Source organism: Sorex araneus, chromosome 10, assembly GCF_027595985.1.
Source record: "Sorex araneus isolate mSorAra2 chromosome 10, mSorAra2.pri, whole genome shotgun sequence".
NCBI lineage: Eukaryota > Metazoa > Chordata > Mammalia > Eulipotyphla > Soricidae > Sorex > Sorex araneus.
This window is the reverse complement of record NC_073311.1, coordinates 6,850,582-6,863,320: the sequence shown is the minus strand read 5'-3', so window position 1 is coordinate 6,863,320 and position 12,739 is coordinate 6,850,582. Positions and strand designations below refer to the sequence as shown.

The window sequence follows — 12,739 nt, the reverse complement described above, 5'->3', positions numbered from 1 at the left end:
AGTGCTCTTATGAGCACTCTTTTTTTTTTAGTTTTTTTTAAATTTTTTAATCACTGTGAGAGTACAGTTACAGATTTATACATTTTTGTGCTCATGTTTCCCTCATACAAAGTTCAAGAACCCATCCCTTCATCAGTGCCCATTCTCCACCACAAATAAACCCAGCATCCCTCCAACCCTCCCCAATCCCATCTCCCCCCTACCCCACCCTGTCACTGTGGCAAGGAATTCCCTTTTGTTCTCTCTCTCTAATTAGGTGTTGTAGTTTGCAATAAAAGTGTTGAGTGGCCATTGTGTTCAGTCTCTAGTCTACATTCAGCATGCATCACCCTTCCCCCACATGGCCTCCAACCACATTTTACTTGGTGTTCCCTTCTCTATCTGAGTTGCCTTCTCCCCAGAATGTGAGGCCAGCTTCCAAGCCATGGAGTCAGCCTCCTGGTACTTATTTCTACTATTCTTGGGTGTTAGTCTCCTACTCTGTTATTCTATATTCCACAAATGAGTGCAATCTTTCTATGTCTGTCTCTCTCTTTCTGACTCATTTCACTTAGCATGATACTTTCCATGCTGATCCACTTATATGCAAACTTCATGACCTCATTTTTTCTAACAGCTGCATAGTATTCCATTGTATAGATGTACCAAAGTTTCTTCAACCAGTCGTCTGTTCTAGGGCATTCGGGTTTTTTCCAGATTCTGGCTATTGTAAACAGTGCTGCAATGAACATATAAGTGCAGATGTCATTTCGACTATACTTTTTTTGCTTCTCTGGGATATATTCCCAGCAGTGGTATTGCTGGGTCAAATGGGAGTTCAACCTCTAGTTTTTTGAGAATTGTCCATATTGTTTTCCAAAAGGGCTGAACCAGTCGACATTCCCACCAGCAGTGTAGAAGGGTCCCTTTCTCCCCACATCCTCTCCAACAGCAGTTGCTTTTGTTCTTTTGGATGTGTGCTAGTCTCTGTGGTATGAGGTGGTATCTCATGGTTGTTTTGATCTGCATCTCCCTGATGATTAGTGATGTAGGACACTTTTTCATGTGCCTTTTGGCCATTCGTATCTCTTCCTTGGGAAAGTTTCTGTTCATTTCTTTGCCCCATTTTCTGATGGGGTTGGATGTTTTCTTCTTGTAGAGTTCAACCAGTGCTTTATATACCCTTGATATCAACCCCTTATCTGATGGGTATTGTGTAAATATCCTTTCCCATTCTGTAGATTGTCTTTGTATTCTGGTCATTGTATCTTTTGTGGTGCAGAAGCTTTTTAGCTTAATGTAGTCCCATTTGTTTATCTCTGTTTTCACTTGATTGGCCAGTTGCATGTCATCTTTGAAGAAACCGTTAGCTTCAATATCATGGAGGGTTTTGCCGACCTTGTCTTCAATGTACCTTATGATTGTGGTCTGATGTTGAGGTCTTTAATCCATTTTGATCTGACTTTTGTGCATGGTGTCAGGTCGAGGTCTAAGCCCATTCTTTTGCATGTGGTTGTCCAGTTGTGCCAGCACCATTTGTTAAAGAGGCTTTCCTTGCTCCACTTCACATCTCTTGCTCCCTTATCAAAGATTAGATGATCATACATTTGGGGTTGTGTGTTGGGGATATTCCACCCTGTTCCATTGGTCTGCGGGTCTGCCTTTGTTCCAGTACCATGCTGTTTTAATTGTTACCGCTTTGTAGTAAAGTTTGAGGTTGGGGAGGGTGATGCCTCCCATCGTCTTTTTCCCAAGAATTGTTTTAGCTATCCATGGACGTTTGTTGTTCCATATGAATTTTAGGATTGCTTGATCCATTTCTTTGAAGAATGTCATGGGTATCCCTATAGGGATCGCGTTGAACCTGTATAATGCTTTGGGGAGTATTGCCATTTTGACAATATTGATTCTCCCTATCCATGAGCAGGGTATATGCTTCCATTTCCTCATGTCCTCTTTTATTTCATGGAGAAGCGTTTTATAGTTGAAATCTTAATTTTTAGAAGTCTAATCAAATGTATTTATTCCCAGTTGATATGGAGGGGGAAAGAAGCACAACTTACTAGAATCAGGCATTTTGTCAGAAAACATCTAATCTCTGGAAATGAAATGAGGAGTCATTTGCTTGAATTTCTTTTTTTCTTTTTTTTTTTTTTTGCTTTTTGGGTCACACCCGGCGATGCACAGGGGTTACTCCTGGTTCTACACTCAGGAATTACTCCTGGTGGTGCTCAGGGGACCATATGGGATGCTGGGATTCGAACCCGGGTCGGCCGCGTGCAAGGCAAACGCCCTACCCGCTGTGCTATCGCTCCAGCCCCTTGCTTGAATTTCTAACACAGTATCACATGAAGCAGTTAGTTCTCTTTTGGAGGGTGGGGGGTTGGGCCACACCCAGCAGTGCTCAGAGCTTACTCCTGGCTCTCAGCTCCGAGATCACTCCTGGTGGGGCTGAAGGGACCATATATGGTGCCTGGGCTCAAACCCAGGTTAGTCACATGCAAGGCAAGTGCCCTACTGCTAGACTATCTCTTTGGCCCCCAGTTATACTTCTACTGGATACTCAGATTCACTCAGAATCCATCGAAAAATAGCAAATGCATGTAATATATGCTATATTTTACATATCTATGTTTATTCATATATGTAGATACATATCAGTATGGGCCAGCAGATAAATATATCCATGTATGTGTGTGACTAGCCTGATGAGTAGGTGTCAATAGATACATATTCAACTACTTTCTCTAGCTGTTTCAAACAGGTGCTTAGCCCTGGAGAAAACTATTCAAGGGCCAGTGAGAGAGTCATACACCGGAGCCCCTAGTTCGATCCCCAGCATTGCTGGGTCCTCCAAGCACCACATTGGGAGTGATCCCCAAGCACTCCCAGGTGAAATCCCAAAAACAAAACAAAACTCTTTATCAAAGCCAAGAACTCCATTACAGTCCTGCATTTTTTTTTTTTTGCTTTTTTTGGGTCACACCCGGGGCAATGCACAGGGGTTACTCCTGGTTCTACACTCAGGAATTACTCCTGGCGGTGCTCAGGGGACCATATGGGATGCTGGGATTCAAACCCGGGTCCGCCGCGTGCAAGGCAAACGCCCTACCCGCTGTGCTATCGCTCCAGCCCACAGTCCTGCATTTTTGAACCACTGGATCATTGCACTTAATATAGTGCTAAATTGAAATATTTAATAAACAGGGGCTTTGCCTTGCATGCGGCCGGCTTGGGTTTGATTCCTGACATCCTATATAAATCCCCTGAGGACTGCCAGGAGTAATTCCTGAGTGCAAAGCCAGGAATAACCCCTGAGCATCACTAGGTGTGGCCCAAAAAGGCAAAAAGAAATATGTACTAAACAACAAGAATAAACTTAGAAAAGATATGTGAGAGAAGGGATCTTCTTTCACAAACATAAATTTTGAGACATAATCTTATCATCCTAAACTCATCCAAACCCAAAATTATTTTATGAAATAATATTTTAATTTCAAATGACAAGTAGTCTCCAGGAGACATCACCTTATGTATAAAACGGGGCAGGGTAAGCATGGGACAGAATAAGAAAAAGCAGCATTCACATGCACCTAAGAAGCTGTCGCAGGCATTTTATCAAAACACAACACCAGACCTAGATTCATCATACCTGAACATACTGTTCTGCCAGGCTGCATGTCAACAGAGAACACAAAACAAAAATAGGGAAAAGTTAGCAGAATTAAATATGAAACTATTGCTGAAAATCATAAAATAAGAGAAAATAATAAAGCTGAATTCTATGCTTTTATAGTTACTACTTAACTTTCATGCATTAGCAACTTATTTCTTCATTAACTGAGCAAACCAGCACAGCTCTTAGTCAAGGAAGGACTCCCCACAATCCAGGTTGGTTCAAGTATCTTGTTCCTTTCAGACTTCAGAGGACATTGGACCCTGCTATAAGGGGGCTGAAGAGGTACGACTGCAGGTAGAGTGCTTGTCCTGCACATAGCTGACCCAGGTTTGATCCCCGGCATCCAAATGTGAAGCACCACCAGGAGTGTTCCCTGAGTGCAGAGCCAGGAGTAACCCCTGAGCATCGCAAGGGGTGATCCCTCCAAATGAAAATCCTACTACAAGATTTTCAAGCCAATTGTTTAATTCCCTTAGGAGAGTAAAACAAGAGCAAAGCTGTGCCCTTTGCGCGCTGCCTGATGCTCCTTTGAAAATCTTTAACTTGTTATTAAGCATCAGATTCAAAACAGCCATTGTCAAAGGGAAGTACAGACTCAACACCACAAGAATAAAACCAGGTTTGCAACATCAGGTATGGAATAGAACTTTTAACATTAAAAAAAATGAGTCTGTGACTCTGGACTACAAGCTTCCACAAAAAACTTCATATTTGAGGGACCAGGGAGGTGGTTCAGTGGTAAAGGGTGAACCTCCACCTCTGTGAGACCTTAAGTTTGACCCCACACCACACACACACACACACACACACACACACACACACCTCTTTTCATACATTCAGATACACCGCGATTCTGCATTCTGCAGCCGGCTTCACTAGCACCCCAGCCCATGTGGCACACAGGCTCACCCAGTCCAGCACTCACGTCTCTTCGGCGATGCGGCCTGCAGGCACGCCGTCAGCACATCGCAGTTCTTCTGCACCTTATGCAGAAGCCGGTCCTTCTGCTTCAGCTGCCGGAGCAGCTTCGCTGACTGCGTACCAATTCTGTACTTCAGCTCTCGGAGGATTATCTTCAGCTCGTTGATATCTACCGGGAAAGGAAAAGAAAACAGGGGACTCTATAGTGCGGTCTCGCCAGGCTGCCCACCGGCCGGACCTCTGCCCTCGAGGTCTCGCTTCCAAACAGCCCCATACCTGAGCCCATCTTTTCATTTGCGGAGGATGACTTATCCTGCGGTGCTTGGAGCCCTGGCGATGCTTTTCTACAAGAGTTGGTAACCAGCAGCCAATGATCTTTTTGTTTGGGAGTAACAGTGCTCAAGAGCTACTCCTAGCTCTGTGCTCAGAAGACCCTCCAAGCAGTGCTCTGTGAACCATATGTGATGTGGGGGATTGAATGGAGTCAGTCACAGGCCAGGCAAATGCTTCAACCCTATTCTATCTCTTTTGTCCTAGTTGACAGGAATCTTTATATGAATCATCAATCCTGGATTTTTGTTTATCACATGATATTTCCACTGTCAGTCACTGTCAGGCAGGAAATCTTCCTTGCCATTGGTTAGGCCCACATCAGGGGTCCTTGTGAAGCTTGAATGTGCTCATTTAAAAGGGATTTAGAGAATCTGGAGAGGATCAGAACAAAAGAAATGTTCAAAAGAAAAGTACCCCTGAGACCAAAGGAAATGCTTCCTTGGGTTCTGCAGAGTCAGCTGGTGGAGGGCACTTACACCGATGTCTTGACCACACTGCTGAAAACATTCGACCTTGAGATAAAAAGAACTGCCTTCAGATCAATCAACTTAAAGACAGTGCTCCGAGTCTCAACTTATGCTTAGTGTGTAAGATTTCGTGAGAAACAAACCATAGGGTCTTTATTAGTACTAAATAGAAATAGCACTAAAATAAGAATTAGAAATTTCTTTTTGGTTTTGGGGCCGCGCCCAGTGATGGTCTGCACTCAGGAATTGCTCCTGGTAGTAGCTGGGGCCATATGGGATGCTGGAGACCAGACCTGGGTGAGACGGGTGCAGGGCAAGCTGCTGTACTATCTCTCCAATATCCCAAAATAAGAAATTTCTATGAAAAAGAGGAAAAAATGCCAGTTATTTCCTCATCTTAAGGTCAAATGTATGGGTTATAAAAACACACTTAGGTGAAATAAAATATTTAGGGTCTAAGATGAATAAACAGAGTGAAAAGCTTCAAGAAAAGAGAAAACTCTCCATTCCCAGAGTACTTAATTTATAGCAAATGGCTATATCTTTATCCCGGGGTGAGGGGACCACACCTTCCTCAAGGCTTACTCCTCCCTCTGTACCCAGGCTGCTCACTCCTGGGAGCACTCAGGGGCCAAATGAAGTACCGGGTCAGCCACACAGTCATTCTAAACTTTTTTCCTTCTAGAAACAAACGAGTTAAGAATTTTATCGTCTTTTTGTTTGGTTTGGTTTTTTGGGTCACACCCAGCAGTGCTCAGGGCTTACTCCTGGCTCTTTGCTCAGAGCAAGACAAGTGCCTCACCCACTGTACTCTAGCCCAGGATTTCATCATCTTGAATTTATGTTATGTTCAACACCAGAAGAGTCCTTTTTTGGTGACATTTGAAGTACTAAAGCCCTGATATTCTCTGAACTATAGGTACTTGTCAATATAGGAAAAGTCACCAGAGTTTAATTAAAAGAGCAACATTCACTGGTATTTCCTGAGGACGGAAATACAGTCTCCTTTATCTTTGATTGGCCCACAGCATCGGCCAAGGCGCCTAACAGTCTTAAATAAATGAGGAAATTGTAAATGTTGAACAGTGGACAACTTGTTCTCTAAGGAATTACAGTGCATATATTAAAATAACACTCAACATTTACTGAACATTTTAAACACACTGACTTAAATAATCTTTTCTCTTTTTTGGGCGGGGTGATCACACCTGGCAATGTTCAGGGGTGACTCCTTGCTCTGCACTCAGGAATCACTCCTGGTTCAGGTGACCATATAGGGTAGCAGGGACCAAAATTGAGTCTGCTGCAAATGCCCTACCCACTGTGCTATTGCTCTGGAGCCTTAAATAATTTTCATCAAAGCTCTCTGAGATAGGTACTATCACGACTAAGAAAAATGTAGCACAGAGAGGTTAAATATCACCCCCAGGAACACAGCAGAAAAGAAAAGCAGTAAATATCAGCTCAGGCATTGTTTTGTTTGGGGGCCACACCCAGCTGTGCTCAGGGATTAATCTGACTCTACAATCAGGGATCTTCCTGGCAGGGCTCAAGAGACCATATGGGCTGCTGGGGATCAAACCCAGGTCAGCCGCATGCAGGGAGGCACCTAAACCACTGTATTACGACTTCAGTCTCACTCAGCTCAAGTATTCCAAGTCCAAAGTTTACTCTCTTCTTGAACAGATATAATGAACAGATACAGTATGGAATAAGGCTACAAAATTATTACAAAAACCTTTGGAATTTATGCATGCAAATAATGAACTAGAATACAGAGAAATTAAAAGGACAATCCCTTTCAAATAGTGTCCAAAAATATTAAATACCTAGGATTTAGCTAAACAAACGAGATGAAAAACCTATACAGTGAAAAATTATAAATACTAGAAAGAAATAGATGAGGACATCAGAAAATAAAAATATATTACCTGTTTATGGATTGGAAGAACCAACATGATCAGAGTAACCTTCTTCAAAACATGTCTTCAAAGATATTAAACTCTACTAAAATTTGTATGAAACCATAGCACTCCCCAAATAGCTGAATTATTAGTAAGAAAACAAAAATGATGGATGGTATTGCAATTTCCAACTTTGAACTAAACTACAAAACTAAAATAATCAAAACTGCATGGTATTGGACTAAAGATAGACTCACAGACCACTGGTGCAGAATAGAGAGCATTGAATTAAATCCCCAATCCCCAGATTTAAAGGCAGCTAATCTCTAACAGAGGAGCTAAATACATGAAGTGGAGCAAGGAAAGTCTCTTGGTGTTGGGAAAACTGGATAGCCACATGTAAGGAAATGAAATTGGAACCATATCTCACACCATTCACAAAAGTAAATGCACAGTGAATTAAAGATCCCTAGATTAAGACATAATTCATTAAATACATTGAAGAAAACTCTTCAGGATATGAACTTCAGACATCTCATCTTCAACGAGAGAACCACAGAGGCAAAAGCAGCAAAAACAAAAATAAATGAAGTGAACTACATCAAATTCAAAAGCTCTGGCCAGAGTGATAATATAGAAGGTAAGGCGTTTGCCTTGCACATGGCCAACCTGGGTTCAATCCCCAGCATATCGATGGTCTCCTGAGTACCGCCAGGAGTTGCTTCTGAGCATTGCCAAGTGTGTGTCAACCAAAAAGTTTTTTTAAAAAAAGCTTTTGCAAAGGAAATTCAAGCTAAAATAAAAAGACACACCACTAAATGGGAGAAAATATTATGACACAATAACTCAAATAAAAGGCTAATATCCAATATCTATAAAGCACTCAAAGTTTAACAGCAAAAAAATCTAATAACCCTATCCAAATGTAGAGATAAGAGATAAACATATACTTCCCCAAACCAGTGAGAATAGCATTTATGTAAAAGCCTGTAAGCTGCAAGTGTAGTGAGGGAGTAGTGAGAAATGAAACCTCATTCGCTGTTGGTGGGAATAGCATCTGGTTCCACCTTTATAGAAAGTAATGTGGAGATTTATCCAGGAAGATTATCTGCAGTAATAGAACTTCCACACACAGTTCATAAATGCCACTTCTTAGTATCTACCTCTCAAAAGCTAAACACATTAATTTGAAAGGATATGTGCAATGTTCACTGCAATGCTTAGCAAAATGGCGAAGACATAAAATGACTCAAATTCCCAATTACACAAGAAGTTATGACACACACATACACAATATATATAATGGAATACTATGCAGCTATACACAAGGACAAACTCATGAAATTTGTCAAAACATGGATGGAACTAAAGAACAGCACGTTAAGCAAAGCCAGTCAGAAAAAAAGGGATTGACACAGAATGATCTCTTTCATATGTGTAACCTAAATACACACAGTAAGGGGAAAACAAATGGCCAAAGGTAATAGAACTGGAGAGTTGGACAAGGGGGCAAGGAGTAGAACAGAAGTGACATTTGGGACCCTTGTGGAGAGAAGTGATAGGTATACCCTAGTAGTGGCTGTGATGAGCTGATGTACTGCATGAAACTACCATTAACATTATAAATCACAGTACCTCAATAAAGATTTAAAAGAATAAGAAGAAACAAACAAAAAAAATCCCACAAGTTTCACTCCCAGCTGAAAACACTGCTAGGGCATTTGCCTTGCACATGACCAAAAAAACCTGGTTCCATCCCTGGCATCCCATATGGTCACCTAAACACTGCCAGGAGTCATTTCTGAGTGCAGAGCCAGAAATAACCTCTGAGCATCACCGGGTATGACCCAAAAGCAAATAAATAAATAAAATAGAAACACTGAGACAACAACTGCAATTTCCTGATAAGCCATTTTTAAGCAGTATTTCTCTAAGGCAGCGGGGCAGGAGGGGGTGCTAATGGCCACTGAAGGGTCCCAGGCTGTTCCAATAGGTCTACAGATGAAAAGCTAGTAAGTGGGGGCCACATGGCATTAGACTAGGGACCAGCCAATAGGGGCGAGGCCACAGAAAAGAAACAGGGTCAGACCAGAGCCTCAGTAGAAGGTTGAGAAACTCTGATCTAAAGAACATACATGGGGCTGGAGCGATAGCATAGCGGGTAGGGCATTTGCCTTGCACACGGCCGACCCAGGTTCAATTCCCAGCATCCCATATGGTCCCCCAAGCACCACCAGGAGTAATTCCTGAGTGCAGAGCCAGGAGTAACCCCTGTGCATTGCCGATGTGACCCAAAAAAGAAAAAAAAAAAGAACATACATGTTCTATGTGAGCAGGGTGACATTGGTGCTACCACAAAATCCTTAGCAGTGAGAGAGAACACATATGCAGATTACCTGCAATATGCAAGATTCTTATTAAGTATTATGTTAGAAGGGACATTTTTTGACTCTGAAAAAAACCAAAAATCTCTCATCAGCAGCATTGCTTTAGCAGACAGCTCTTTTCATCGCCTGACTCTTTGACTCTGATTTCTTTTTGTTGTGGGGTTGTTGTGTCTTTTTTTTTTTTGAAGGGGGTGCACACTCAGCTTGCACAGGGGTTACTCCTGGCTCTGCGGTCAGGTATTATTTTTGGTGGGGCTCAGGGGACAATATAGGATGTCCCCTGGGTGGGCTGCATGACAGACAAGCATCCTACCTGCCACGGTATCTCTCTGACCCCTGATTCTTTAATGTCATCTTACTCATATTTACTGACAACTGCTATGTGTGACTTACAGTATGGCCGTCTCCTTGACCCAGGAGGCTTCTTTACAAAAGAAAAGAACAGACAACCACCCTTGTTCTAAGGCTAAGACTTGGGCAAACCTGATTCTTAAAGATCTGAATGAAACAAAAGTTGGGGGCAAATTCAGAAAGAAAGTAGAGCAGGCAGGGAGCTTGCTTTGCACAAGTCTCACACAGTTTTGGTCCTCGCTACTCCACATGGTCTCCTGAACCCCGTCAGGAATGATCCCTGAGCACAGAGCCAGGAGTAAGAACCGGGCAGAGCCAGCTGTGACACAACCCCTCACCCAAAAAAAAACTTCTTAACGGTCAGTAGAATGATCACTTGTTTGAAACACAAAACGTGCTTGGCAAAGCTGGTTACCTCTTGACATATCAGTATGTATGTCAAATTTCCTCTTCTAAAAGGAAATTACTAATCTCCTAAATTCCCTCACTAACAAAAGGTGAACAGCCTTGTAAGGCAAAAAGCCAAATCATATTTCCTCAAAATTAACTTTGTTGGATTCTGAGAGAACTATTGCCTTATAGAACTGGTGGCATAAACAGACACTCCAAGAACAGCCGAATAATTGTATAAAATGAAGTGCCTCAACTCCAGCTACAGTCCCAGGGCAAGGAAGGAAGGAGAGGCCATTTGTAACCATCAGCTGGGGGAAAATCCCCCCAGGAAGCCAGCAGAGGAAGCAAAGAGCTGTTTATAGAGATTTGAGAAAGTTGACAGGTTTATTACTTTTGTGGTTAGTTTTTGTTTGGGGTTTTTGGTTTTAGGTTGTTTTGTTTTGTTTTCTGGCACCAGTTAGACCAATTTTATAATGAGGCAACAACAACACAAACTAAATTTTATCTTTTTTCTTTCCTTGCTTTCCCTGGTAAATTAGCACAAAACATTCCTTGGAAGAAAAGCTATGTTGATTTAGCACCTGCTTTTAACACCTTACTTCATTCTGTAAATTGAAGTCTTGATCTATGAAAAAAAGGCAGCTGTAATCACTATGTTTCCTGCCTGGAAGCCAAGGCCTTTTCCAATGGCCCTGTCCACGTGTGAAGGTCCCAGCAGCTAAAAGGGGGGCCTCGCCAAGACTCTCCCTAGGGCCTTCCACTAGTCTGCTAGTGAGACAAAATGTAAACCCACCTACCGAGCTCTGGGAAACCAGATCTCTGGCAGAAATGGAATTGCCGCGTTCTGCTTAGAAACTACATTATCGAATTAGTCCGCCCCACTAGTTAAATACCAAGTGGTGCAGAATTAATTTAAGGAAAAAAGAAAGAAAGAAAGAAAGAAAGAAAGAAAGAAAGAAAGAAAGAAAGAAAGAAAGAAAGAAAGAAAGAAAGAAAGAAAGAAAGAAAGAAAGAAAGAAAGAAAGAAAGAAAGAAAGAAAGAAAGAAAGAAAGAAAGAAAGAAAGAAAGAAAGAAAGAAAGAAAGAAAGAAAAAGCCCGGGAGTGCCAGCCTTCCCCTGGCGGCGCCCTCTAGGTAACTTCAGATACTCGGATCAGAAACTCCAACCCGTGCTAACAGCTGTTCCGTGCTATCGCATGCCACCAGAACCTGCATGCCTCTCTTCGGGGGTGAGGGCTCCATGAACACACGAACGGGGCGGGGGGAGGGAGACCCCACAACTAACCGCCAGCCACGGTGCGCCCCCAGGCACCGCAGAGGGCCAGGGAAGACGGCTCGCGTCCGGAACTGCGTCTGCTCGCAGCGCAGCGGTCACTGCGCACCCGCGGGACTGGACCCGGGGGTGCCCCGACCCCCGCGCGCGCTCACCTTTCTGCCGCAGGTACTGCAGCTGGAGCCGGGGGCTCGGCCGCTCCTGCAGCTCCTGCAGCACGCGGGAGTCGCCGGCGCCGCCGCGGCCGCCCAGGAACACGTCGGAGCCCGAGGCCTCGGTGGAGCTGTCCAGGCTGTCGCGGCGTCCCCGGCCGCTCCCCGGGCCGCGGCCCCCTCCGGCCGCCTCGTCGTCGGCGCAGCTGTAGAGCTCGGTGAGCAGCCCGCTGACCAGGGACGCCGTGCGGCTCGCGCGGCCGCGCCCCGGCCCGTCCCCGCCCTCCGCGGCCGCCCCCGGCGAGGACGGGGTCCGCGCCCTCCCGGGCACCTCCGCCTCGGGGCGCCCCGGCCGGTCCCCGCCCGCCCCCGGGACTTCCATGGGGCCCCTGGCCAGCCGCCGCGCTCCGGCCGCTGCGCCCCGAACGCCACGCCGGCCAGTTCCGGGAGGGGGCGCGGCCTGGTCCCCAGCGGGTGCCCGCGGGCACCGCCCCAGGCTCCGTGCCCGCCGCCCCGTCGGCCACACCTGCGCCAGGTGGGGCGCGCGCCCGCGAGGGCTCCCCTTAAGGCCGGGAAGGGGCCCGAACGCGCTGCAGAAGGAGCCCCCGGGACGGGCCAGCGCCACCTGCAGGACGCAGCGCTTGAGCCAACGTAAAAGAAGGCACCACTGGCTTCCTCGTCGGCTGGCAGCTGGCATTCATTGCCCCCCAGAGCTGCAATAGGCAGGTCATCCTTGGCACGCTCGGGATCAGTGCCCACCCGGGCCACTTTCTCACCCGACACCCGAGTCTTGAAAGGCGCTCTCAGTTTCCCTGCGCCCAGAACCTTGCTGAAGACCTAGGTCTACCCGAATTTTAATACATGCCGTGAACTTGTTTTAATGTGTTTTTTGTTTGTTTGT

The 12,739-nt window shown here is 44.9% G+C and overlaps 1 protein-coding gene across 1 annotated transcript; it reads right to left on the bottom strand.

Annotated features, from left to right (window-relative positions):
• Positions 1 to 3,561: 3,561 nt before the first annotated feature.
• LOC129399142 (TBC1 domain family member 30-like) lies at positions 3,562 to 12,535 on the bottom strand. Its single transcript, XM_055118399.1, has 3 exons — positions 11,842 to 12,535; positions 4,584 to 4,748; positions 3,562 to 3,653 (listed from the first exon to the last, which is right to left on the bottom strand). Exons 1-3 carry the CDS (start codon positions 12,533 to 12,535, stop codon positions 3,598 to 3,600), a joined length of 915 nt encoding a protein of 304 aa, XP_054974374.1. The 3' UTR covers positions 3,562 to 3,597.
• Positions 12,536 to 12,739: the final 204 nt, after the last annotated feature.

Coding starts and splice junctions, on each gene's coding strand:
- LOC129399142 (XM_055118399.1), bottom strand. CDS start 12,535: ATGCCAGCTGCCAGCCGACGAGGAAGCCAGTGGTGCCTTCTTTTACGT. Junction 4,749..11,841: donor GCAGTACCTGCGGCAGAAAG/GTGAGCGCGCGC, acceptor CTTTCCCGGTAG/ATATCAACGAGCTGAAGATA. Junction 3,654..4,583: donor GGCCGCATCGCCGAAGAGAC/GTGAGTGCTGGA, acceptor GTTGACATGCAG/CCTGGCAGAACAGTATGTTC.